The sequence below is a fragment of the Sus scrofa genome, unplaced genomic scaffold (assembly GCF_000003025.6).
Source record: "Sus scrofa isolate TJ Tabasco breed Duroc unplaced genomic scaffold, Sscrofa11.1 Contig2458, whole genome shotgun sequence".
In the NCBI taxonomy this organism is placed as follows: domain Eukaryota; kingdom Metazoa; phylum Chordata; class Mammalia; order Artiodactyla; family Suidae; genus Sus; species Sus scrofa.
In genome coordinates, this window is record NW_018085095.1 from 48,823 (window position 1) to 76,389 (window position 27,567).

General features: G+C 40.3%; 1 protein-coding gene across 1 annotated transcript; it reads right to left on the bottom strand.

Annotated features, from left to right (window-relative positions):
- Window positions 1–2,728: 2,728 nt before the first annotated feature.
- LOC110258588 (butyrophilin subfamily 1 member A1-like) lies at window positions 2,729–19,965 on the bottom strand. Its single transcript, XM_021081839.1, has 5 exons — window positions 19,827–19,965; window positions 12,534–12,698; window positions 11,972–12,135; window positions 3,960–3,981; window positions 2,729–3,786 (listed from the first exon to the last, which is right to left on the bottom strand). Exons 1-5 carry the CDS (start codon window positions 19,963–19,965, stop codon window positions 3,218–3,220), a joined length of 1,059 nt encoding a protein of 352 aa, XP_020937498.1. The 3' UTR covers window positions 2,729–3,217.
- Window positions 19,966–27,567: the final 7,602 nt, after the last annotated feature.

Sequence of the window (27,567 nt, forward strand, 5' to 3'; positions counted from 1 at the left end):
GGAAACTCTTTGTTTTGAGTGGGATACAGAACAAAAGAAGGCTCTACATCGAGTATGGGCAGCCATGCAAGCTGTTCTGCCACTTGGGCTACAGGCTGCAACAAATTCAGTGGTGCCTAAAGTGGTAGTTTTAGAGATGCTGTTTGAGACTTTCATAGACCCATATAGGTGAGTCACAAAGCAGTCCCTTAGATTGTTGGGGGGACATTTCTGTCATCCTCTGCGCACAACTTCTCTCTTTTGCAGAAACAGTTTTTGGCTTGCCCCTGGATCTTAGCAGAGACTGAACACATGCCCATGAGTCACAAATTAGCATGCGACCTGAGCTTCCAATTAGAAACTGGGTGTTATCTGATACACTACCATTCCAACACTGATTTTGATACTGGTTTTTTCCTCACACCACAAAACAATTCTCCAACATGAGGTACGTGTCCTACGATTCATCTCCATTCTGACACTATCCACCTGGAGATAGCATCACATCACACAGGGTAAGGTCTCAGTCCTACAGCACTGCCCCCTACTTCAGAGACCAATCACAAGTCCAGGTTGTTACTTGTTCTCCTTTAGACTGGAAGTTTCCAGGACCCAGCCTCTAATCTGACAAATTTGCTAGAGCAGCTCACAGAACTCAGAGCAAAATTTTACTTACTAGGTCACCAGTTCATTATAAAAGGATATAACTCAGGAACAGCCAGATGGAAGCAATGCACAGGGCAAGGTATGCGGGAAGGGGCACACCACTCTCCCCAAATCTCCGTGTGTTCACCAACCCTGACTCTCAGAGCCTAGTCCTTTTCAGGTTTAATTCAAACTCCAGCTCCTCTCCCCCGCCCCACCAGATGGCTCAAAATTTTAACCCTCTAATCACTTGCCAAATAAGAACACTTTCTTAGGTTACCTGGCTTTCTAAAAAACCTCCTTATTATCATAACAAAAGACGCCTTTATTGTTCTCATCTCTTAGGAAATTCCCAGGGTTTTAGGCACTCTAAGCCAAGAATAGAGACAAAGACCAAACATATATTTATTCTAAATCAAAACATCACACCCACCAAGCCATAAAGTTGAGCCTGTGCAGCACCACATCCAGTGGAAGGGGTATATGAGATCAGGCTTGGGCAGGCCCTGAGGATACAAATAATTTCCATAAAAAATTGGTTCTAATGCCCATGGTCCCCAGTCTTGCTATACTCTCTTATCTTTCCCAGTCTGTGCCTATGGACCCATGGTGAGTTCCCTACAACTAGCCCTCAGAGAAGGAGAAAAGTTGAGCCAGGTTTATAGATGGTTCTGTGTGACAGACAGGCACCATCCAAAAATAGATAAAAATAGATAAAATAGAGTGTATTAATTTGCAAGGGCTGATAAACCGAGTAGATTAAACAACAGAAGATTATCATCTCACAATTGCAGATGCTAGAAATCTGAAACCAAGGTATCAGCAGGGTCATACTCCCTTGAAAGCACTAAAAAATGGTCCCTTCCATGCCTCTCTCCTAACATCTGATGCTTTGCCAGCAATCTGTGTCCACATTTCACCTTTTTATGAGGACACCAGTCATGTTAGATTAGGAAACCACCCTAATCTAACATGACCCCATCCTAGCTAATTACACCTTGAATGACCCTAATTCCAAATAAGGTCACATGCTGAATACTAGAGATTAGTAATTCGGTATGTTAAATTTGAGGAGTTGGGAAGGGAGGACACAAAACACATATGATACAATATGCTGAGGATGAAAAGGAAACAGGCAATATGAATAGATTATATGATAACTATTCTGAGGATGTTGATTATGACAAGATATGGGGGTTGATAGAATATTGTATTGCTTTCGTTTTAAATGAGAAAGATTTTCAAAATTTTAAGGTACATAGGAAGAAGCTAGTACAAAGGCTGAGGAGGAATAACTGGGGGATCCCAGTACCAGAGAGGGCAGTACAGGATGGACGGAGAGAAGAAGGATCAGTATCTCAAGTAAAGGAAGAGAGATTCTTCCCTAATATAACAGTGAGGAAGGAATAACAGAGAAATACAGAATTGAATAAGTTTGTTCTATTTGTTGCTAAAAAGTTCAGATAGTTCCCTCATGATGGATTTTTCTTCGGTTTCTTCTTATTATTAAATTCAAAGAAGGAATACAGTCATAAACTGAGAATAAGGAGTCAGTAGTTGCAAGTTTAAAGAAAGAGAAATGTTTAAGAAAACTGCCTACCAAAAGTAAGGGAATGCAAATGGCTGGAGAGGATTACGGGATAGTAGTGGTGTGCACGAGTTGAAAGATTGTTAAACATATATGAAAGAAACATCTACTCATTTGGGTAGACTGTTATAGCATTTTAGGCTGCCAGTATACAAATGTATAATTAGATTAATTTGTATTTGTATTTTGCCAAGTTATTGTGGCAGAAAAACAATGACACCAGGATTTCCATTTCGTAGGAAGAGAATACTTGAAATTATTAGCCATGACACCAAGTAGGGAAAAGGGTAGGAAGTGAAGTCAGGAGTGACGAATGAATTAGGAGACATAAAGGGGCCTGATGAGACTGACACAGTGCAGGAGTAGGAGTAGCTATGTAACCAAGTACAGGACTTATACCTCCAGTTTCACTTGCATATTCAATGTGGATGTCATCTGCTGCCCAACTTAAAGGCAGAGGGCACTGGTAAGGGTAAGAATCAATCACAAGGGACAAATATCCAACACATAAATTGATTAAAGATATAAATGTTTATGTTTCACAGAAAAGAATTCTAGAATTGGGCAATAGAGGGGCTCCATGGAGTTGTCAGACTCCCAAGTTCATTTCAATTTCTCTACCATCTGCGTCATATTACATGGTCGTATATGTCTTTTGAGTTCCATTAATCATGACACTTTATAGCCAGAAGAAAAGTAAAGAAGAAAAGAAAGACACAATTTTCCTTTAAGGACACATCCTTGTAATTCACCTTTTAATACAACACCATCCTTTAGTCACATGCACTAAGGGGGTGTAAGAAATCTAATACTTGTAGGAGGTTGTCATAGGAAAAGGTAATAATGAGAAGGAATATATGACAAAAACAGGAAGAACTGATATGAGGGACAATCATCAAGTCTGTGTCACAGAGCTTTATATTGACAATGAACCAGTAGGGACTAGGAAAAAATGTATTTATATCTTGCTAGGGGAGAAATGCGATCTTCTTTGGGGCAAAGTGATCATTTCGCCTGGAGGGTAGACTTATGAATTATATCAGTACATTCTCCTTCAGCTGAACAGATGGTTAGGGAGCCCGAGTCAGAGGACCAAAGTCTGAAAAGTGGTCTCAGGACACCATAGAATGTGTTCTGGGGAAAGGTGAAAATGTGGGATCCATCTGTCATGTTGTAGAAAGATACATCTCCAGCCTCATAATCCAGGAATATCCCCACCTTAAGGGGTCTTTCTCTTAGAGGAAGAGAAGTTTCCGGGGAGGTGAGGGCCCAGTAGTCCCCGTCATAGAGCCTAATGGCCCAGAAACCATTCTGTGGGGACATAGTGAATACCCCCTCCCTGGTCACATTATCTCTACAAATTCCCAAGTCCCAAGATTGCATGTCCCCAACCTCCACCTCCCAGTAGGCCCTCCCTGAGTTGATGCGCAGCTGACCCAGCACACAGGGAATGGAGTTGAATCTCTGTGTGGATCTGGGAAGATCTTGACAAGTTTCTTGCCAGGTAACTCGCCTCCCTCTTTCAGACACGAGGAGGGCAGGATGGGCAGTGGCTTCATCCAGGGTCACATTTGCTGCAAAGACAAGTGGACTATCAAGTTTCTGGCAATGGTCGTAGGCATGGGCCAGAAGGCTCCCGTTCTGTCAGGACTCCTCTGGCCCTGGGTAGATCCAGCTCACTTTTACCCAGGAATCCTCCAGCCACTCCACAAAAAGCAAGTTCCCTGCTGGATCTTGATAGACTCACCAGCTTCGATTTCCTCGTTCCTCTAATATATAAAGAAAAAATAATCATGAGATCTCACCATCTGAAAAATAAATCTGCCTGTCTGTCCAGAATACCATGAATATAATAAATTTCCTAAGATTATGTCAAGCATAAGAGCAACCAAGGAATATACTCTTTCATAACTTGAACTTCTTTTCACAATCTATTAAATTGTGTCTGACTTGAGACCTGACCCATCTTCTGTGTCTTCTAAGTCAACGTTCCTATAGGATAAATATCTATAAACTATTTAGGGTGTCTCCAAGAAAATAGGGAACATGGTGTATCTGACCAAAGAAAGTATTTTTCATGTTAGTGTCCTCAGATTTCAGCCCATGAATACCAGTGTACATATGCTCAAAACACAATGTTGCAGTTTAAAATGGCTACAATTTAATGTTTCAAACACATTATTATCTGTTAAAATATTGGGTAATCTAGGGGGTGCTTTGAGTTTCTTTGATTTTCAGTATTTGTTGTACACACATAGATATTTATTTAAAATATCTTTGTGGAGACAGAATTAAGATGGCAGAATAGAAGGACTGGAGCTCAACTTCTCTCCTAAAAACAACAAAATTCACAACTAAAGTCTGAGCACACTTCACCAAAATGGACCGGAAACCTTAAAAAATATACCCTACTCCAGAAGAAAAAGAGGAGGACAAATCAAGAGGTAGGAGGGTCTATTTCATGATATAAACAACTCCATACCTCCTGGATGGGAAGCTCCATAGACTGGAAACTAACTGGTTCACAGAGACTCACCTACAAGAGTGAGAGTTCTGAGCCACACATCAAACTCTCACGTGTGGGGATCTAGCACAGGGAGAAAGAGCCCCAGGGCATCTGGCATTGAAGGCCAGTGGGGCTTGTGTGCAAGAGCTCCACAGGACTGGGGGAAACGGAGACCCCATTCTTAAAAGGGGCACACAGACTTTCACGTGCACTGAGTCCCAGGGCAAAGCAAAGTCTCCAAGGGAATCTGGGTCAAACCTGACTGCAGTTCTTGGAGGACATCCTGAGAAAACAGGGGTGAATGTAGCTTGTTGTGAGGGAAGGACATTGGAAGCAAAGCTCTCTGGAATATTCAGCAGCAGCACCTTTCTCTGGAGGTGGCCATTATGGGAAAATCTGGCCCCACCTGTCAGCCAGCTGCTGAGAAGCCCCAGGGCAAACAACAATCCATGTGGGATCACAGCCCCACCCCTGAGTAAACAGGCTACCTAAAGACCCCTCAGGCACACAGCTGCTTCTAATCCCATCCAGAGACTAAGCCCCACCCACCAGAGGGATAGGAATCAGCTCCTCCTACCAGGGGGCAGGCATCAGCCCCTCCCATCAGGAAGCCTACACCAAGCCCCCATACTGACTTCAGCTACAGGGGGGCAGACATCAGAAGTAAGAGAGGCTACAACTCTATTATCTATAAAAAGGTCACCATACCAAAAACCTATAAGAATGAAAGACAGAGAACTATAACTCAGATGAGGGAGAAAGAAAAAACCCCAGAAAAACAGCTAAGCCATGAGGAGATTCTCAGCCTCCAGGAAAAAGACTTTAGGCTGTTGATGCTGAAGATGATGCAAGATATTGGAAATAAACTGGAGGCAAAAATGGATAACTTACAGGAAACACTGACCAAAGAGATACAAGATAAAAAACTTAAGCAAGAAGAGATGCAAAATACAATAACTGAAATAAAGGATTCATTAGAAGCCACCAACAGCAGAATACAGGAGGCAGAAGAATGAATAAGCGAGGTGGAGGACAGATTAGTGGAAATTACACAGCAGAACAGAAAAGAGAAAAAAGATTGAAAACAAATGAAGAGAGTCTCAGAGAACTCTGGAACAATGTGAAATGCACCAACATCCGTATTATAGGGGTGCCAGAAGGAGAAGAGAGAGAGAAGGAAACAGAAAAAATATTCCAAGAGATAATAGCCAAAAAATTCCCTAACATGGGGAAGGAATCACTCGCTCAAATCCAGGAAGCACAACGAGTACCATACAAAATAAACCCAAGGAGGAACACCCTGAGACATATACTAATCAAACTGACCAAAATTAAAGACAAATAGAAAATCTTGAAAGCAGCTAGGGAAAAGAAACAAATAACATACAAGGGAACCCCGATAAGGCTATCAGCAGATTTTTCAACAGAAGCTCTGCAGGCCAGAAGGGAGAGGCATGATATACTCAATGCGATGAAAGGAAAAAACCTCCAACCAAGATTACTCTACCCAGCAAGGTTCTCCTTCAGATTTGAAGAAGAAGTCAAAACCTTCTCAGATCAGCAAAAGCTGAGAGAATTCAGCAACACTAAACCAGCCTTACAACAAATACTAAAGGAACTTCTGTAGGCAGAAAAGAAGAAGAGAAGAAGGAAAGAAAAAAGAGCAACAAAAACAAATCCAAAGCAATCAAGAAAATGGCGATAAAAACATACATATCAATAATTACCTTAAATGTGAATGGACTAAATCCCCAACCAAAAGACATAGACTGGCAGAATGGATACAAAAACAAGACCCATATATATGCTGTCTTCAAGAGACCCACTTCACTTGTAGGGACACATACAAATTGAAAGTGAGAGGATGGAAGAAAATATTTCATGCAAATGGGGATCAAAAGAAAGCTGCAGTAGCTAATACTCATATCAAACAAAATAGATTTTAAAATGAAGAATATTTTCAGGACAATGAAGGACATTACATAATGATCAAAGGATCACTCCAAGAAGGTGTTATAACAATTTTAAATATCTATGCACCCAACATACGTTCACCACAATATATAAGGCAACTGCTAACAACCTTAAAAGGAGAAATTGATAATAACACAATCATAGTGGGGGACTTTAACATACAACAATACATTCAAAGGATTGTACATCATGATCCAGTGGGATCTGTCCCAGGGATGCAAGAGTTCTTCAATATCCACAAATCCATCAATGTGATACACCACATTAACAAACTGAAGAATAAAAACCATATGATCCTCTCTATAGATGCAGAAAAAGCCTTTGACAAAATCCAACACCCATTTCTGATAAAAACCACTCAGAAAGTGGGCACAGTGGGAACCTACCTCAACATGATAAAGGCCATATATGACAAACCCACAGCGAACATCATTCTCAATGGTGAAAAGCTGAAAGAATTCCCGCTGAGATCAGGAACAAGACAAGGATGTCCGCTCTCGCCAGTACTCTTCCACATAGTTTTGGAAGTCCTAGCCACAGCAATCAGAGAAGTAAAAGAAATAAAAGGAATCCAAATTGGAAAGGAAGAAGTAAAACTATCACTATTTGCAAATGACATGATACTATACCTAGAGAATCCTAAAGAAGCTACCAGAAAACTGTTAGAGCTCATTCATGACTTTGGCAAAGTTGCAGGATACAAAATCAATACACAGAAATCGATGGCATTTCTATACACTAACAATGAAAGAAAGAGAAATTAGGGAAGCAATCCCATTTACCATCGCATCCAAAAGAATAAAATACCTAGGAGTAAACCTACCTAAAGAGACAAAAGACCTGTACTCCGAAAACTAGAAGACACTGATGAAAGAAACCAAAGATGACGCAAATAGATAGAAAGACATGCCATGCTCTTGGATTCGAAGTGTTAATATTATCAAAATGACTATACTACCCAAAGCAATCTACAGATTCAATGCAACCCCTAACCAATGACCAAGGATATTTTTCACAGAACTCGAACAAAATATTTTAAAGTTTGTTTGGAAGCACGAAAGACCCAGAATAGCCAAAGACATCCCGAAAAAGAAAAATGGAGCTGGAGGAATCAGGCTCCCTGACTTCAGACTATACTACAAAGCAACAATCCTCAAAACAGTAAGGTACCAGCCCAAAGACAGACATATACATCAGTGGAACAGGATAGAAAGCCCAGAATTCAACCCACGCACATACAGCCATCTAAGCTATGACACAGGAGGCAAGACTATACAATGCAGAAAAGACAGCCTGTTCAATAAGTGGTGCTGGGAAAACTGGACAGCCACACAGAAAAGAATGAAATTAGAACAGTCCCTAACACCATACACAAAAATAAACTCAAAATGGATTAAAGACTTAGATAGAAGACCAGACACTATAAAATTCTTAGAGGAAAACATAGGCCAAATATGCTCCAACGTAAATGACAGCAACATCTTTTCAAATCCACTTCTTAGAGTAATGACAGTAAAAACAAAAGTAAGCAAATACAACCTAATCAAACTTAAGAGTTTCTGCACAGCAAAGGAAACCCTAAACAAAACAAAAAGACAACCCACAGAATGGGAGAAAATCTTTGCAAATGAAGCGACTGACAAGGGATTCATCTCCAAAATCTGTAAACGCCTCCTACCGCTCAATACCAAAAACAAAAAAACTAACCCCCCCATCAAATAATGGGCAGAAGAGCTAAACAGACAATTCTCCAAAGACATACAGATGGCCAAAAAACACATGAAAAGGTATTCAACATCACTCATTATTAGAGAAATGCAAATCAAAACCACAATCAGGTTATCACCTTACACCAGCTAGAATGGCCATCATCAAAAAGTCTACAAACAGGAGTTCCCGTCGTGGCACAGTGGTTAACGAATCCGACTAGGAACCATGAGGTTGCAGGTTCGGTCCCTGCCCTTGCTCAGTGGGTTAACGATCCGGCGTTGCCGTGAGCTGTGGTGTAGGTCGCAGATGCGACTCGGATCCCGTGTTGCTGTGGCTCTGGCGTAGGGCGGTGGCTACAGCTCCGATTCAACCCCTAGCCTGGGAACCTCCATATGCCGCGAGAGCGGCCCAATAAATAGCAAAAAGACAAAAAAAAAAAAAAAAAAAAAAAAAAAAGTCTACAAACAATAAATGCTGGAGAGGGTGTGGAGAAAAATGTTGGTGGGATTTTAAATTGGTGCAACCACTGTGGAAGACAGTGTAGAGATTCCTCAGAAAAGAAAAAATAGAACTACACTTTCATCCAGCAATCCTACTCCTGGGCATCTATCCAGAGAAAACCTAGACTCTCCAAGACACATGTACTCCGATGTTCATTGCAGCACTATTTTCAATAGCCAAGACATGGAAACAACCTAAATGCCCATCGACAGAGGAATGGCTAAAGAAGATGTGGTACATATACACGATGGAATATTACTCAGACATTAAATGGAATGAAATAACAGCCTATTTTGTTGGAAATTGATCCCATATGTCCTCTTTTAAAATGTCTGACATGGGAGTTCCCGATGTGGCTCAGTGGTTAACGAATCCGACTAGGAACCATGAGGTTGCACGTTCAATCATTGGCCTCACTCAGTGGGTTAAGGATCCGGCAGTGCCATGAGCTGTGGTGTAGGTCGCAGACACAGCTCGGATCCCCGTTGCTGTGGCTGTGGTGTAGCCCGGCAGCTACAGCTCTGATTAGACCCCTAGCATGGGAACCTCCATATGCCACCAATGTGGCCATAAAAAAGGCAAAAAAAAAAAAAAAAGACCAAAAAATAAAAATTAAATTCTGACAATGTTTGTATTGTGAATAGTGTCCAATCATTATTCTGTGCACATACTACTAAACAGTCATTTGGGAATATATACCCTATGTGGTTTACTTTGGAAGTTTCTATTTCCTTTTGAATTAATGAACTAAAAGTGAGGGAAGGAGAGTCTGAATTAGCACAGGGAAATAAGAAACCATAATGCTGTTAACTAAAGTTTACATCATTTCTTCCCTCTTCTATATGACAACTAAAGAAAGTGTATTCTCAAAAACGTAAATTAAGGTATACCTCTTGAATTATTGTTACTTCTATATTTACACCATTTCATTACTCATGCATTCTCTGAGGGGAGCCAACATCCTCTTATGCCTAGCAGAGTCCCCTGTGCAGAAGAGATGGTCAACAAGTGTATAAAAGGATTCTCTTCTCTTTGGGGGATTTTTTTCCCCTTCAATCAGCATCTCTAAGCATCAAGCATAATGAATGAGCAGAGAGAGAGAAAAGAAATGTTTCATTTACCAGTATCACAGGAAAACCATCTCTGGTTATCGAATGGATAACCGTTTCAAATTTTCTCTTCCTTCTGAATTCCCAGAGAACACTGTGACATTACAAGTTCTCCACAAGGAGGAGCATAAGGATGAGAAAGGACACGAAATCCTCCAGGGCATCCTTCAATCTCCCAGGCAAGCGCTGGTAGGGGATAGAACCACACTCAGTACCTACCTCATCTTAGACATGATCCTGCTAGCTAACCACTCCTTCTCCTGTGGTTCCTGTTTCCCTTCACAGTCTCTCTCATGAACAAGCAATTAAAAGAAAGCAATGAAATGATAGAGTCCAAGTTCTAGAAGAAACTTCCCTCTTCTCTGAAAGTTGTCATTGATGTTCTGATGAGTGTCATTGGACTCATTTGACTGCTCAATACAGAAAAATATAGTAGTCTCATTCTAGTATTCACTGATTACATCAGGACCTACCATGTTCTTAGAGGCATAGTTTGATAAGGAATTGACAAATTTGATCATGAAAAGAATATGACACTCTAACTGAGAATAATTGGACACCCCCCAAAGAAGAATAAATGGTTAAAATGATTGAAGATGTTGAGCCTGTGGAGTGGTTGAATGGTGGCTTCCCGAAAGATCGATCCATGTCTTAATCCCCAGAACCTATGAACTCAACCTTATCTGGAAAAAGAGCAATTGTAAATGTAATTAAATAAGGTATTGAGAGAAACCTTCCTCAATGTTCCAAGTAGGCTCTAAATTCAAAAATAAATGTCTTATAAGAGATACATGCAGAGAAGGTGGCCTTGGGAAAATGGAAGCACAGATAGAAGTTATATAACCACAAACCAAGGAATGTCTGTTCACCACCAGAAGCTGGAAGAAACAGAAAATACTTTCACCTAGAGGTTCAGGAGGGTGCACTGCTACTAAGACCTTGATTTCAGACATCTGGCTTTCGGAACTGGGAGAGAATAAATTTCTGATCTTTTAAACCACCAAGTTTTTGGTAATTTGTTAGAGTAGCCTTAAGAAAATAATACAATCTGAAAGGAAAAACCTTTGGGCGATTAAGGTAATAATATTCAAACACCTAAAGGACTAAGCATGTGGAACAGTGGTCATCCTGAGAAGTCATCAAGCAGAATTAGGACTATTTTGTGGAGATTTCTTAAAGTCAAATTTGCAACCTGTATAAGAGAGAAATGATAACAGCTGCTGAAGATAAAAATGTCACCTGCTCAGAGAGGTAATCCATCAAGAGCAAACGGTCACACAATGGAGATTGTTATGGGATCACAATAGCTTTGGAGATGGTATTGAGGAGATTCTGGCACTCTGAGAGGTATAAAAGCTCCTTTTTAAGGGTTCATGTTTGCTAAGAATCGGTATCCCTTCCCTCAGATTTGAACTACTTGTCACCAAAAAATCCCAGCCATAGGATTAGTTATTTATCTCAGTGAACTCTTTCTGGAGGTAGAGGGATTTCCTGATTTACAAGTAGATCCACAGATGATATTAACAGAAGATTCGTGCTAAATTTTCCAAATTTACTAGAATGTGCACTTAGGAAATGTCAGTAGCAACAACAGGAAACAACCTTGATCCAGAACCAAAAGTAAAGACAGGATCACCTCAAAAGAAGACAAATCTTTAAAGTCTACCCTATCTCCTTTGTTGATCAATGAAAGTAAGGAAAGATTTAAAAAAGAAGCTCCACAACCTAGCAACCAGATACTGCTTTTGTTTGTTTGCTTTTTAGCCTCCCAGCAGCTTTTTTAGCCTCCCAGCCAGGGATCACATCTGAGCCAAAGTCACCACTGAAGCCACAGCAGCGGCAACACTAGATCCTTAGCCCACTGTGCCAGGCTGGGGATGGAACCTGCATCCCAATGCTCGCAAAACACTGCCCAGCCTGTTGAGCCAGAGCAGGAACTCCCAGATGTACTTTTACTACCATTCTCCAATAAAAAGAACCATGCGGGCTCCACGGAGAAATGGTTGATTCTAGGACTGGCTCTGAAGCATTTGTAGTATCAGAAAGTAAAAAGGCTAAAAAAGTTGATGAGGGCATATCAAAGAGGTGCAGAAGCCAAATGAAAGGGCTCCCAATGGCCAAAGCTGGAACAATTTAAATAACAAGATTAAATAATATTGCCTTAACCTAAAGTATAAAATAAATATGCATAAGTCCATCCATCTTGATAAAAAAACAAATGATTAAATTAATTAATCAGGAGAAAAAGAGACAAACATTTCATGTAAATGAATTCCAAGTAATATACATAGGTTGTATTACTTTGTCCTCAAGGAGGGGAAGCATAACTTTTCACTCCTTAGATGTGGGGGTCACACATAGTGATGCTTTCCACGGTGTATGGTATGGAAATGGGAGGTGGAAAGGAATAATTGTGCAGTGGAGAAGCTCATAAACCTTACTTCAGTGAGGTCATGAGTCCAACATAAATCGTGTTGATAGCATATACACTTGATATGATGTGATGAAAATGGCAGTTTACCTCTGCAATCTTCCTCTTGTCTTTCCATGAGAAAACACCAGACAACTCTCAGTTTGATGACATATAAAATTCCTGACAAGGACTCCTGAAAATTGTCAAGGTCACTTTCAAACCAAGGAAAATCCGAGAAATTGCCATAGCCAAGAGGAGAAACATCTAAACCAGCTATAATGCAAAAAATAAAAATTGTTATAAATGAAAAAAATAAAAAATGTAATATGGGGTTTGTAGCAGAAAATGATAGTAAATAAAAAGTAAGGACATCTAAACAAACATGAAACTTCAGTTAACAATAATGTATCAATATCTTCTGGGGATAACCAATTATCTATTACTCAATAAGACAAAAAGACCGAAAGAGTTCAAGCTCAAGCAAGTTGTCAGAGAGAGGTAAACGGTGTAGGAATGAAGTCCATGACAGCAGGATTGATCTGTTTTGTTCAGCAGAGTCGGTAAAAAAAAAAAAAAAATTGTGTTATGAATATATAAGTATATTCTCCTTGGCATGTTTAAGTCACGAATTTTCCAAATTAATAAACACTTGTTGTGTGTCACATCAAGAACGTTCTAAAATGTTTATGTTGCTTTGATGGCACAGTTGAGGCGTGGGATTCTGTGCTCCACAGAGTACTCTCTCCATTCACAAACTGACTTATGGAGCAAGGGGATTCTGCTCTCTCACATAACATAAAATTCTTTAAGAATACCTATGGCCCACTCTTAGGAGATTGGTTAAAACCACCATGCCCAGAGGCCAAAGGCGGAGCTACAAAGAGCATCAACATGTAATAATACTGCGTTTATCCTTTTTGAGAAACTTTCCTTTAGCACAAGAGTGTGTGATGAGGTCCGAGTGGCAGCTGAACATAGACGACATTAATTAGGGCTCACCCTAGCAGCAGAGAGCCCCACCCAAGGGAGTAAAAACTGAGTCTAGGACCTGGACGATTACAGAGCACTGGCTACTGGGAAGTCAAAAGAAAGGGACTGGGAAAGTCTGTGGGAGCAGAAATAGCAAGCTTGGGAAGCATCCCTTCCAGGGGTAAGGGAGGGGCTTAGCTTCCTGCTCTTGGCATTTCACTCTTCTTCCTTTACAAGTTATCTCTTACATCCTCAGGGCCTTCTCTCTTCCTCCACATCTCTTATCTCTTTTCCCTGAATTCTTGAGTAAAAAGTTTAATGTTCTTTTTCAGCACTTTCTCTCCAAGTGATTTATTTCTTCTACATTCTCTTGCAGTCAGTTTTCAATGAAAGATTCTAGTTTACTTACTCCAAAGCCCTAGGAAGTGGCTGCTGCCATATCAAGTACCAGAGATGAAGACTCTCAGACCACCATTCACTATGGTCCTTTCTCCATGTTAGAGATCAGGGAACTCAACTCTCTCTGTCACCTTGTCTGGGCCTAAGGAAGGGCATATGAGGGACCTCTGGCAGGACTAATTCCCACAACTGTAGTCATCATGTGAATGGACAGGCCCCCTCAAACCAGCTGCTCCAAACTACCAGCTCACCCACACAGAAAGTTCCTCAGTGGGTATCCTTATGGTATTTTCCTGAAAATTAAAATCTCCTTTAAAGTAGTTCAGTAAAAAGAATATTGAATCATGTATTTATGACCTAGGCAGTGGGCTGCCTCAAATTCTGACATCAGAAATTCCCTGTATTCTATTATTTATGATTTTTATTTTTTCCCATTATAGCTGGTTTACAGTGTTCTGTCAATTTTCTACTGCACAGATGGTGACCATTAACATAATGTATATTCTTTTTCTCACATTATCATGCTCCATCATAAGTGACAGACATAGTTTCCAGTGCTACACAGCAGGATCTCATTGCTAATCCATTCCAAAGGCAATAGTCGCATTATTACCCAAGCACACCATCTATCTCACACCCTCCCCTCCCCTTTGGCGACCACAAGTCAATTCTACATCTCCATGATTCTCTTTTCTGTGGAAAGGTTCATTTGTGCCCTATATTAGATTCCAGATATAAGTGATATCATGTGGTTTTTGTCTTCACATTCTGACTTACTTCACTCAGTATGAGAGTCTCTAGTTTCATCCATGTTGCTGCAAAGGCATTATTTTGTTCTTTGTAATGGCTGAGTAGTATTCCATTATATTATATATATATATATATATATATATATATATATATAATACCACATCTACCTAATCCAGCAATATTCTATTTTTTAAGATGCTCTCGGCATATAATTTTTAGAAACATGATCCCTGATTTTTCTGACATGCTTCAGGCTGATAAACCAAAATAACTTATCCATTCTTATGGGAGGAAAAGAGTTTCCAAATACATGTATTCAAATCAAAACCGGTGACCATTTTTTAACATTAAATTGACAAGCTGTCACTAACATTAAAAATTAGTAAACCCTTGCAGTGGATTTTTGTAGACATCTTGATCAGCTCCAACAATTCTATAGTCAAATACCTATTGCAAACCCTTCATTCCATATTGTTCATAGTTGTCTTATGTGCATAGCCAAAGCATAATTAATACAAATCATTATTTCAATGTCACAGTGTCAATTGGTATAGAAACCAAAGGGAAGCTGATTCAAACGGTAGTGTTTAGGGTCAACGCATGAATCATAAGCATGTGAGATCCTTCTTGGACCATCATCCAGTGCGTTGGGAGGTTTAAACTTAACAAATAACTTCAGAATGTGTCCATTGGTTTGGGAATACCTGTTTGGAATTAACTTCCTAGGGCAGAGTAAATAATACCTTCAGTTTATCTAAGCTGACAGCTGGGCAGAGAGGTACCAGAATCTCATAAGGTATTATGGATGCCTTCCTTAGCTAACTTGATTATACTGATTAGAAGGAAGAGGTTGAGCCTTGCTCATCGTTTTATTTTCAGCTGGTAGGCTATCGTACTCAGTTTTAATCAACGATGATCAGATGCTACTGTAAGTTGTTGCAGTATGGTTAGATCTAAATCAACTGATTTAAGCTATTAACTCTTATAGGACGGCCTCATCTAGTCAGTTGAAGTTTAAGTCTTCATTAAATTAATGAAGAGAGTGTCAAATTCATGCGTTACTCTTCCTCCCCTCCTCAGAGGGACCTGTGTGCCAGGGTGACTAGTACTGGGTAAAGGAATAAGCTTCACGGATTTCTGGACACTGACTTGAGCTGACACTAATCAGGAGCCTCAACTTACGAAGTCCACAAGTCAGAGTACAAGCTTATGAAGTAGGTGATCCAAGAGTTTTGCTTGGTTCATTTACACTGGTAAATGCCAACCTCCTGGCATTACCCAGTTTCAGAATGCATAATTGGAATAGACTCACTCAGAATACGGCAGAATATCACATTTGTTCCCGACAAGTGGGATGAAAGCTATTAGGGTTAAAAAAAAAAAAAAAAAAAAGGCCAAGTGGAAGACTTCTATGAAATAATACACAAATACCATTTTCCTGGAGTGACTGCAGAGATTAGTGCCATTGTCAGTGACTTGAAGGACACAGAGGTAGTGATTTCCACATCTTCCTTCAATGCACCGATTGGCTTATACAGAAAACAGGTGGGAGATGATCATGGATTATCAAAACTAACAAGGTGGTGACCTCAATTTATCTCTGATTAGATGTGTTTATGCTTGAGCAAATTAACATACCCTCTGATAAGTAGCTATTTTTTGCAGTGTTTTCCTTGATACTCGTTGTAGAGACACCAAAGCAGTATGTAATGCCTAAATGAGGCATATCTACTCTCTAGCCCTATGTTCAATTTAGTCTCCAGGGACCTTGGTCACCTTTCCCTTCCATGGACATTACACTGTTCAGTCACATTGATGACATTGTGCTGACTAGACCTAGTGAACACAATGTAGCAACTACTCTGAATTTATTGGTAAGAAAGATATTGACATTCAGAAGATGGGAAATAAGTCCAACAAATTCAGGGAACTTCTACACTAGTGAAATTTCTAGAGGTTTAGTGCTGTACGGCATATAGAGATATTCTTTCTAAGGTTAAAGATAATTTTGTGGCATCTGGCCTCTCTCTCCACCAAAAAAGTCATAACGCCTAGTGGGCCTCTTCGGATTTGGGTGGCATCATATTCTTCATCTAGGTGTGCCACCCTTCCCATTTATGTGACTGGAAACTCTTTGTTTTGAGTGGGATACAGAACAAAAGAAGGCTCTACATCGAGTATGGGCAGCCATGCAAGCTGTTCTGCCACTTGGGCTACAGGCTGCAACAAATTCAGTGGTGCCTAAAGTGGTAGTTTTAGAGATGCTGTTTGAGACTTTCATAGACCCATATAGGTGAGTCACAAAGCAGTCCCTTAGATTGTTGGGGGGACATTTCTGTCATCCTCTGCGCACAACTTCTCTCTTTTGCAGAAACAGTTTTTGGCTTGCCCTGGATCTTAGCAGAGACTGAACACATGCCATGAGTCACAAATTAGCATGCGACCTGAGCTTCCAATTAGAAACTGGGTGTTATCTGATACACTACCATTCCAACACTGATTTTGATACTGGTTTTTTCCTCACACACAAAACAATTCTCCAACATGAGGTACGTGTCCTACGATTCATCTCCATTCTGACACTATCCACCTGGAGATAGCATCACATCACACAGGGTAAGGTCTCAGTCCTACAGCACTGCCCCTACTTCAGAGACCAATCACAAGTCCAGGTTGTTACTTGTTTCCTTTAGACTGGAAGTTTCCAGGACCCAGCCTCTAATCTGACAATTTGCTAGAGCAGCTCACAGAACTCAGAGCAAAATTTTACTTACTAGGTCACCTTCATTATAAAAGGATATAACTCAGGAACAGCCAGATGGAAGCAATGCACAGGGCAAGGTATGCGGGAAGGGGCACACCACTTCCCCAAATCTCCGTGTGTTCACCAACCCTGACTCTCAGAGCCTAGTCCTTTTCAGGTTTAATTCAAACTCCAGCTCCTCTCCCCGCCCCACCAGATGGCTCAAAATTTAACCCTCTAATCACTTGCCAAATAAGAACACTTTCTTAGGTTACCTGGCTTTAAAAAACCTCCTTATTATCATAACAAAAGACGCCTTTATTGTTCTCATCTCTTAGGAAATTCCAGGGTTTTAGGCACTCTAAGCCAAGAATAGAGACAAAGACCAAACATATATTTATTCTAAATCAAAACATCACACCCACCAAGCCATAAAGTTGAGCCTGTGCAGCACCACATCCAGTGAAGGGTATATGAGATCAGCTTGGGCAGGCCCTGAGGATACAAATAATTTCCATAAAAATTGGTTCTAATGCCATGGTCCCAGTCTTGCTATACTCTCTTATCTTCCAGTCTGTGCTATGGACCCATGGTGAGTTCCCTACAACTAGCCCTCAGAAGAAGGAGAAAGTTAGCCAGGTTATAGTGGTTCTGTGTGACAGACAGGCACCATCCAAAAATAGATAAAATAGATAAAATAGAGTGTATTATTTGCAAGGGCTGATAAACCGAGTAGATTAACAACAGAAGATTATCATCTCACAATTGCAGATGCTAGAAATCTGAAACCAAGGTATCAGCAGGGTCATACTCCTTGAAAGCACTAAAATGGTCCCTTCCATGCCTCTCTCCTAACATCTGATGCTTTGCCAGCAATCTGTGTCCACATTTCACCTTTTATGAGGACACCAGTCATGTTAGATTAGGAAACCACCTAATCTAAATGACCCATCCTAGCTAATTACCTTGAATGACCCTATTCCAAATAAGGTCACAGCTGAATACTAGAGATTAGTAATTCGGTATGTTAAATTTGAGGAGTTGGGAGGGAGGAACAAACATATGATCAATATGCTGAGGAGAAAGGAAACAGGCAATTGAATAGATTATAGATAACTATTCTGAGGATGTTGATTATGACAAGATATGGGGGTTGATAGAATATTGTATTGCTTTCGTTTTAAATGAGAAGATTTTCAAAATTTTAAGGTACATAGGAAGAAGCTAGTACAAAGGCTGAGGGGAATAACTGGGGGATCCCAGTACAGAGAGGGCAGTACAGGATGGACGGAGAGAAGAAGGATCAGTATCTCAGTAAAGAGAGAGATTCTTCCCTAATATAACAGTGAGGAAGGAATAACAGAGAATACAGAATTGAATAAGTTTGTTCTATTGTTGCTAAAAGTTCAGATAGTTCCTCATGATGGATTTTTCTTCGGTTTCTTCTTATTATTAATTCAAAGAAGGAATACAGTCATAAACTGAGAATAGGAGTCAGTAGTTGCAGTTTAAAGAAAGAGAAATGTTTAAGAAACTGCCTACCAAAGTAAGGAATGCAAATGGCTGGAGAGGATTACGGGATAGTAGTGGTGTGCACGAGTTTGAAAGATTGTTAACATATATGAAAAAACATCTACTCATTTGGGTAGACTGTATAGCATTTAGGCTGCCAGTATACAAATGTATAATTAGATTAATTTGTATTTGTATTTTGCCAAGTTATTGTGGCAGAAAACAATGAACCAGGATTTCCATTTCGTAGGAAGAGATACTTGAATTATTAGCCATGACACCAGTAGGGAAAGGGTAGGAGTGAAGTCAGGAGTGACGAATGAATTAGGAGACATAAGGGGCTGATGAGGACTGACAGTGCAGGAGTAGGAGTAGCTATGTACCAAGTACAGGACTTATACTCCAGTTTCACTTGCATATTCAATGTGGATGTCATTGCTGCCCAACTTAAGGCAGAGGGCACTGGTAAGGGTAAGAATCATCACAAGGGACAATATCCAACACATAAATTGATTAAGATATAAATGTTTATGTTTCACAGAAAAGAATTCTAGAATTGGGCAATAGAGGGCTCCATGGAGTTGTCAGACTCCCAAGTTCATTTCAATTTCTCTACCATCTGCGTCATATTACATGGTCGTATATGTCTTTTGAGTTCCATTAATCATGACACTTTATTAGCCAGAAGAAAAGTAAGAGAAAAGAAAGACACAATTTCCTTTAAGGACACATCCTTGTAATTCACCTTTTAATACAACACATCCTTAGTCACATGCACTAAGGGGGTGTAAGAAATCTAATACTTGTAGGAGGTTGTCATAGGAAAAGGTAATAATGAGAAGGAATATATGACAAAAACAGGAAGAACTGATATGAGGGACAATCATCAAGTCTGTGTCACAGAGCTTTATATTGACAATGAACCAGTAGGGACTAGGAAAAAATGTATTTATATCTTGCTAGGGGAGAAATGCATCTTCTTTGGGCAATTCATTTCGCCTGAGGTTTAGATTATGAATTATATATACATTCTCCTTCAGCTGAAACCAGTGTTAGGGAGCCCGAGTCAGAGGACCAAAGTCTGAAGTGGTCTCGGACACATAATGTTTCTGGGAAAGGTGAAATGTGGATCATCTGCATGTGAGAAAGATACATCTCCAGCCTCATAATCCAGGAATATCCCCACCTTAAGGGGTCTTCTCTTAGAGGAAGAGAAGTTTCGGGGAGGTGGGCCCAGTAGTCCCCGTCATAGAGCCTAATGGCCCAGAAACCATTCTGTGGGACATAGTGAATACCCCCTCCCTGGTCACATTATCTCTACAAATTCCCAAGTCCCAAGATTGCAGTCCCCAACCTCCACCTCCAGTAGGCCCTCCCTGAGTTGATGCGCAGCTGACCCAGCACACAGGGAATGGAGTTGAATCTCTGTGTGGATCTGGGAAGATCTTGACAAGTTTCTTGCCAGGTAACTCGCCTCCCTCTTTCAGACACGAGGAGGGCAGGATGGCAGTGGCTTCATCCGGGTCACATTTGTCTGCAAAGACAGTGGACTATCAAGTTTCTGGCAATGGTCGTAGGCATGGGCCAGAAGGCTCCCGTTCTGTCAGGACTCCTCTGGCCCTGGTAATCCAGCTCACTTTACCCAGGAATCTCCAGCCACTCCACAAAAAGCAAGTTCCCTGCTGGATCTTGATAGACTCCACCAGCTTCGATTTCCTCGTTTCCTCTAATATATAAAGAAAAAATATCATGAGATCTCACCCATCTGAAAAATAAATCTGCCTGTCTGTCCAGAATACCATGAATATAATAATTTCCTAAGATTATGTCAAGCATAAGAGCAACCAAGGAATTACTCTTTCATAACTTGAACTTCTTTTCACAATCTATTAAATTGTGTCTGACTTGAGACCTGACCCATCTTCTGTGTCTTTCTAAGTCAACGTTCCTATAGGATAAATATCTATAAACTATTTAGGGTGTCTCCAAGAAAATAGGGACATGGTGTATTGACAAGAAAGTATTTTTCATGTTAGTGTCCTCAGATTTCAGCCCATGAATACCAGTGTACATATGCTCAAAACACAATGTTGCAGTTTAAAAATGGCTACAAATTTAATGTTTTCAAACACTTATTATCTGTTAAAATATTGGGTAATCTAGGGGGTGCTTTGAGTTTCTTTGATTTTCAGTATTTTTGTACACACATAGATATTTATTTAAAATATCTTGTGGAGACAGAATTAAGATGGCCAGAATAAGACTGGAGCTCAACTTCTCTCCTAAAAACAACAAAATTCACAACTAAAGTCTGAGCACACTTCACCAAAATGGACCCGGAAACCTTAAAAAATATACCCTACTCCAGAGAAAAAGGAGGACAAATCAAGAGGTAGGAGGGTCTATTTCATGATATAAACAACTCCATACCTCCTGGATGGGAAGCTCCATAGACTGGAAACTAACTGGTTCACAGAACTCACCTACAAGAGTGAGAGTTCTGAGCACACATCAAACTCTCACGTGTGGGATCTAGCACAGGAAGAAAGAGCCCCAGGGCATTCTGGCATTGAAGGCCAGTGGGGCTTGTGTGCAAGAGCTCCACAGGACTGGGGGAACGGAGACCCATTCTTAAAAGGGGCACACAGACTTTCACGTTGCACTGAGTCCCAGGGCAAAGCAAAGTCTCCAAGGGAATCTGGGTCAAACCTGACTGCAGTTCTTGGAGGACATCCTGAGAAAACAGGGGTGAATGTAGCTTGTTGTAGGAAGGACATTGGAAGCAAAGCTCTCTGGATATTCAGCAGCAGCACCTTTCTCTGGAGTGCCATTATGGGAAAATCTGGCCCCACCTGTCAGCCAGCTGCTGAGAAGCCCAGGGCAAACAACAATCCATGTGGGATCACAGCCCCACCCTGAGTAAACAGGCTACCTAAAGACCCTCAGGCACACAGCTGTTCTAATCCCATCCAGAGACTAAGCCCCACCCACCAGAGGGATAGGAATCAGCTCCTCCTACCAGGGGGCAGGCATCAGCCCCTCCCTCAGGAAGCCTACACAAGCCCCCATACTGACTTCAGCTACAGGGGGGCAGACCATCAGAAGTAAGAGAGGCTACAACTCTATTATCTATTAAAAAGGTCACATACCAAAAACCTATAAGAATGAAAGACAGAGAACTTAACTCAGATGAGGGAGAAAGAAAAAACCCCAGAAAAACAGCTTAAGCCATGAGGAGATTTCTCCGCCTCCAGGGAAAAGACTTTAGCTGTTGATGCTGAAGATGATGCAGATATTGGAAATAAACTGGAGGCAAAAATGAGATAACTTACAGGAAACACTGACCAAGAGATACAAGATAAAAAACTTAGCAAGAAGAGATGCAAAATACAATAACTGAAATAAAGGATTCATTAGAAGCCCAACAGCGAATACAGGAGGCAGAAGAATGAATAAGCGGTGGAGGACAGATTAGTGGAATTACACAGGCAGAACAGGAAAAGAGAAAAAAGATTGAAAAACAAATGAAGAGAGTCTCAGAGAACTCTGGAACAATGTGAAATGCGACCAACATCGTATTATAGGGTGCCAGAAGGAGAAGAGAGAGAAGGAAACAGAAAAATATTCCAAGAGATAATTAGCCAAAAAATTCCCTAACACTGGGGAAGGAATCACTCGCTCAAATCCAGAGCACAACGAGTACCATACAAAATAAACCAAGAGGAACACCCTGAGACATATACTAATCAAACTGACCAAAATTAAAGACAAATAGAAAATCTTGAAAGCAGCTAGGGGAAAGAAACAAATAACATACAAGGAACCCGATAAGGCTATCAGCAGATTTTTCAACAGAAGCTCTGCAGGCCAGAAGGGAGAGGCATGATATACTCAATGCGATGAAAGGAAACTCCAACAAGATACTTACCCAGCAAGTTCTCCTTCAGATTGAAGAAGAAGTCAACTTCTCAGTCACAAAAGTGAGGAATCAGCAACACTAAACCAGCCTAAACAAATACTAAAGAACTTCTGTAGCAGAAAAGAAGAGAGAAGAAGAAAGAAAAAAGAGCAACAAAAACAAATCCAAAGCAATCAGAAAATGGCGATAAAAACTATCAATAATTACCTTAAATGTGAAGATAAATCCCAACCAAAACATGATTGCAAAATGGATACAAAAACAAGACCTTTTGCTGTTTCAGACCCACTCCTTTAGGAACTACAAATGAAAGTGAGAGATGGAAGAAATATTTCATGCAAATGGGGATCAAAGATAAGTGAGGTACGCAATAACATTACATAATGATCAAAGGATCACTCCAAGAAGGTGTTATAACAATTTTAAATATCTATGCACCCAACATACGTTTCACCACAATATATAAGGCAACTGCTAACAACCTTAAAAGGAGAAATTGATAATAACACAATCATAGTGGGGGACTTAACATACAACAATACATTCAAAGGATTGTACATCATGATCCAGTGGGATCTGTCCCAGGATGCAAGAGTTCTTCAATATCCACAAATCCATCAAATGTGATACACCACATTAACAAACTGAAGAATAAAAACCATATGATCCTCTCTAAGATGCAGAAAAAGCCTTTGACAAAATCCAACACCCATTTCTGATAAAAACCACTCAGAAAGTGGGCACAGTGGGAACCTACCTCAACATGATAAAGGCCATATATGACAAACCCACAGCGAACATCATTCTCAATGGTGAAAAGCTGAAAGAATTCCCGCTGAGATTCAGGAACAAGACAAGGATGTCCGTCTCGCTATACTCTGCCAGATATGACATGAGTACTATAGCCTAATGAATCTAAAAAAGCTACCAAAACTTAGAGCATTCATGACTTTGCAAAGTCAGGATACAAATCAATACACAGAAATCGATGCATTTCTATACACTAACAAGAAAGAAAGAGAAATAGGAAGCAACCATTTACATGCATCAAAAATAAAAACCTAATAAACCTACCTAAAAGACAAAAACTTACTCCGAAAACTAGAAAACTGAGAAAAAACCAAAGATGACGCAAATAGATAGAAAAATGACTCTTGATCGAATTAATATTATCAAAATGATATACTACCAAAGCAATCTACAGATTCAATGCAACCCCTAACCAATGACCAAGGATATTTTTCACAGAACTCGAACAAAATATTTTAAAGTTTGTTTGGAAGCACGAAAGACCCAGAATAGCAAAGACATCCCGAAAAAGAAAAATGGAGCTGGAGGAATCAGGCTCCCTGACTTCAGACTATACTACAAAGCAACAATCCTCAAACAGTAAGGTACCAGCCAAGACAGACATATACATCAGTGGAACAGGATAGAAAGGCCAGAATTCAACCCACGCACATACAGCCATCTAAGCTATGTCACAGGAGGCAAGACTATACAATGCAGAAAAGACAGCCGTTCAATAAGTGGTGCTGGGAAAACTGGACAGCCACACAGAAAAGAATGAAATTAGAACAGTCCTAACACCATACACAAAAATAAACTCAAAATGGATTAAAGACTTAGATAGAAGACAGACACTATAAAATTCTTAGAGGAAACATAGGCCAATATGCTCCAACGTAAATGACAGCAACATCTTTTCAAATCCACTTCTTAGAGTAATGACAGTAAAAACAAAGTAAGCAAATACAACTAATCAACTTAAGAGTTTCTGCACAGCAAAGGAAACCCTAAACAAAACAAAAGACACCCACAGAATGGGAGAAAATCTTTGCAAATGAAGCGACTGACAAGGGATTCATCTCCAAAATCTGTAAACGCCTCCTACCGCTCAATACCAAAAAACAAAAAAACTAACCCCCCATCAAATAATGGGCAGAAGAGCTAAACAGACAATTCTCCAAAGACATACAGATGGCCAAAAACACATGAAAAGGTATTCAACATCACTCATTATTAGAGAAATGCAAATCAAAACCACAATCAGGTTATCACCTTACACAGCTAGAATGGCCATCATCAAAAAGTCTACAAACAGGAGTTCCCGTCGTGGCACAGTGGTTAACGAATCCGACTAGGAACCATGAGGTTGCAGGTTCAGTCCCTGCCTTGCTCAGTGGGTTAACGATCCGGCGTTGCCGTGAGCTGTGGTGTAGGTCGCAGATGCGACTCGGATCCCGTGTTGCTGTGGCTCTGGCGTAGGGCGGTGGCTACAGCTCCGATCAACCCCTAGCCTGGGAACCTCCATATGCCGCGAGAGCGGCCCAATAAATAGCAAAAAGACAAAAAAAAAAAAAAAAAAAAAAAAGTCTACAAACAATAAATGCTGGAGAGGGTGTGGATAAAAATGTTGGTGGGATTTTAAATTGGTGCAACCACTGTGGAAGACAGTGTAGAGATTCCTCAGAAAAGAAAAAATAGAACTACACTTTCATCCAGCAATCCACTCCTGGGCATCTATCCAGAGAAAACCTAGACTCTCCAAGACACATGTACTCGATGTTCATTGCAGCACTATTTCAATAGCCAAGACATGGAAACAACCTAAATGCCCATCGACAGAGGAATGGCTAAAGAAGATGTGGTACATATACACGATGGAATATTACTCAGACATTAAATGGAATGAAATAACAGCCTATTTTGTTGGAAATTGATCCCATATGTCCTCTTTTAAAATGTCTGACATGGGAGTTCCCGATGTGGCTCAGTGGTTAACGAATCCGACTAGGAACCATGAGGTTGCACGTTCAATCATTGGCCTCACTCAGTGGTTAAGGATCCGGCAGTGCCATGAGCTGTGGTGTAGGTCGCAGACACAGCTCGGATCCCCGTTGCTGTGGCTGTGGTGTAGCCCGCAGCTACAGCTCTGATTAGACCCCTAGCATGGGAACCTCCATATGCCACCAATGTGGCCATAAAAAGGCAAAAAAAAAAAAAAAAGACCAAAAAATAAAAATTAAATTCTGACAATGTTTGTATTGTGATAGTGTCCAATCATTATTCTGTGCACATACTACTAAACAGTCATTTGGGAATATATACCCTATGTGGTTTACTTTGGAAGTTTCTATTTTCCTTTTGAATTAATGAACTAAAAGTGAGGGAAGGAGAGTCTGAATTAGCACAGGGAAATAAGAAACCATAATGCTGTTAAACTTAAAGTTTACATCATTCTTCCCTCTTCTATATGACAACTAAGAAAAGTGTATTCTCAAAAACGTAAATTAAGGTATACCTCTTGAATTATTGTTACTTCTATATTTACACCATTTCATTACTCATGCATTCTCTGAGGGGAGCCAACATCCTCTTATGCCTAGCAGAGTCCCTGTGCAGAAGAGATGGTCAACAAGTGTATAAAAGGATTCTCTTTCTCTTTGGGGGATTTTTTTCCCCTTCAATCAGCATCTCTAAGCATCAAGCATAATGAATGAGCAGAGAGAGAGAAAAGAAATGTTTCATTTACCAGTATCACAGGAAAACCATCTCTGGTTATCGAATGGATAACCGTTTCAAATTTTCTCTTCCTTCTGAATTCCCAAGAACACTGTGACATTACAAGTTCTCCACAAGGAGGAGCATAAGGATGAGAAAGGACACGAAATCCTCCAGGGCATCCTTCAATCTCCCAGGCAAGCGCTGGTAGGGGATAGAACCACACTCAGTACCTACCTCATCTTAGACATGATCCTGCTAGCTACCACTCCTTCTCCTGTGGTTCCTGTTTCCCTTCACAGTCTCTCTCATGAACAAGCAATTAAAAGAAAGCAATGAAAATGATAGAGTCCAAGTTCTAGAAGAAACTTCCCTCTTCTCTGAAAGTTGTCATTGATGTTCTGATGAGTGTCATTGGACTCATTTGACTGCTCAATACAGAAAATATAGTAGTCTCATTCTAGTATTCACTGATTACATCAGGACCTACCATGTTCTTAGAGGCATAGTTTGATAAGGAATTGACAAATTTGATCATGAAAAGAATATGACAACTCTAACTGAGAATAATTTGGACACCCCCAAAGAAGAATAAATGGTTAAAATGATTGAAGATGTTGAGCCTGTGGAGTGGTTGAATGGTGGCTTCCCGAAAGATCGATCCATGTCTTAATCCCAGAACCTATGAACTCAACCTTATCTGGAAAAAGAGCAATTGTAAATGTAATTAAATTAAGGATATTGAGAGAAACCTTCCTCAATGTTCCAAGTAGGCTCTAAATTCAAAAATAAATGTCCTTATAAGAGATACATGCAGAGAAGGTGGCCTTGGGAAAATGGAAGCACAGATAGAAGTTATATAACCACAAGCCAAGGAATGTCTGTGTCACCACCAGAAGCTGGAAGAAACAGAAAATACTTTCACCTAGAGGTTTCAGAGAGGGTGCACTGCTACTAAGACCTTGATTTCAGACTTCTGGCTTTCGAACTGGGAGAGATAAATTTCTGATCTTTTAAACCACCAAGTTTTTGGTAATTTGTTAGAGTAGCCTTAAGAAAATAATACAATCTGAAAAGGAAAAACCTTTGGGAGATTAAGGTAATAATATTCAAACACCTAAAGGACTAAGCATGTGGAACAGTGGTCATCCTGAGAAGTCATCAAGCAGAATTAGGACTATTTTGTGGAGATTTCTTAAAGTCAAATTTGCAACCTGTATAAGAGAGAAATGATAACAGCTGCTGAAGATAAAAATGTCACCTGCTTCAGAGAGGTAATCCATCAAGAGCAAACGGTCACACAATGGAGATTGTTATGGGATCACAATAGCTTGGAGATGGTATTG

Excerpts from the sequence above, each read along its gene's own strand:
- LOC110258588 (XM_021081839.1), bottom strand. The coding sequence starts at position 19,965 with ATGAGGCTGGAGATGTATCTTTCTCACATGCAGATGATCCACATTTCA. Across the intron at positions 12,136-12,533 it reads ACAAGAGGAAGATTGCAGAG|CTTTGGCCATTGGGAGCCCT; the intron begins GTAAACTGCCAT and ends AAATTGTTCCAG. Across the intron at positions 3,787-3,959 it reads GAACGAGGAAATCGAAGCTG|CAAATGTGACCCTGGATGAA; the intron begins GTGAGTCTATCA and ends TTGTCTTTGCAG.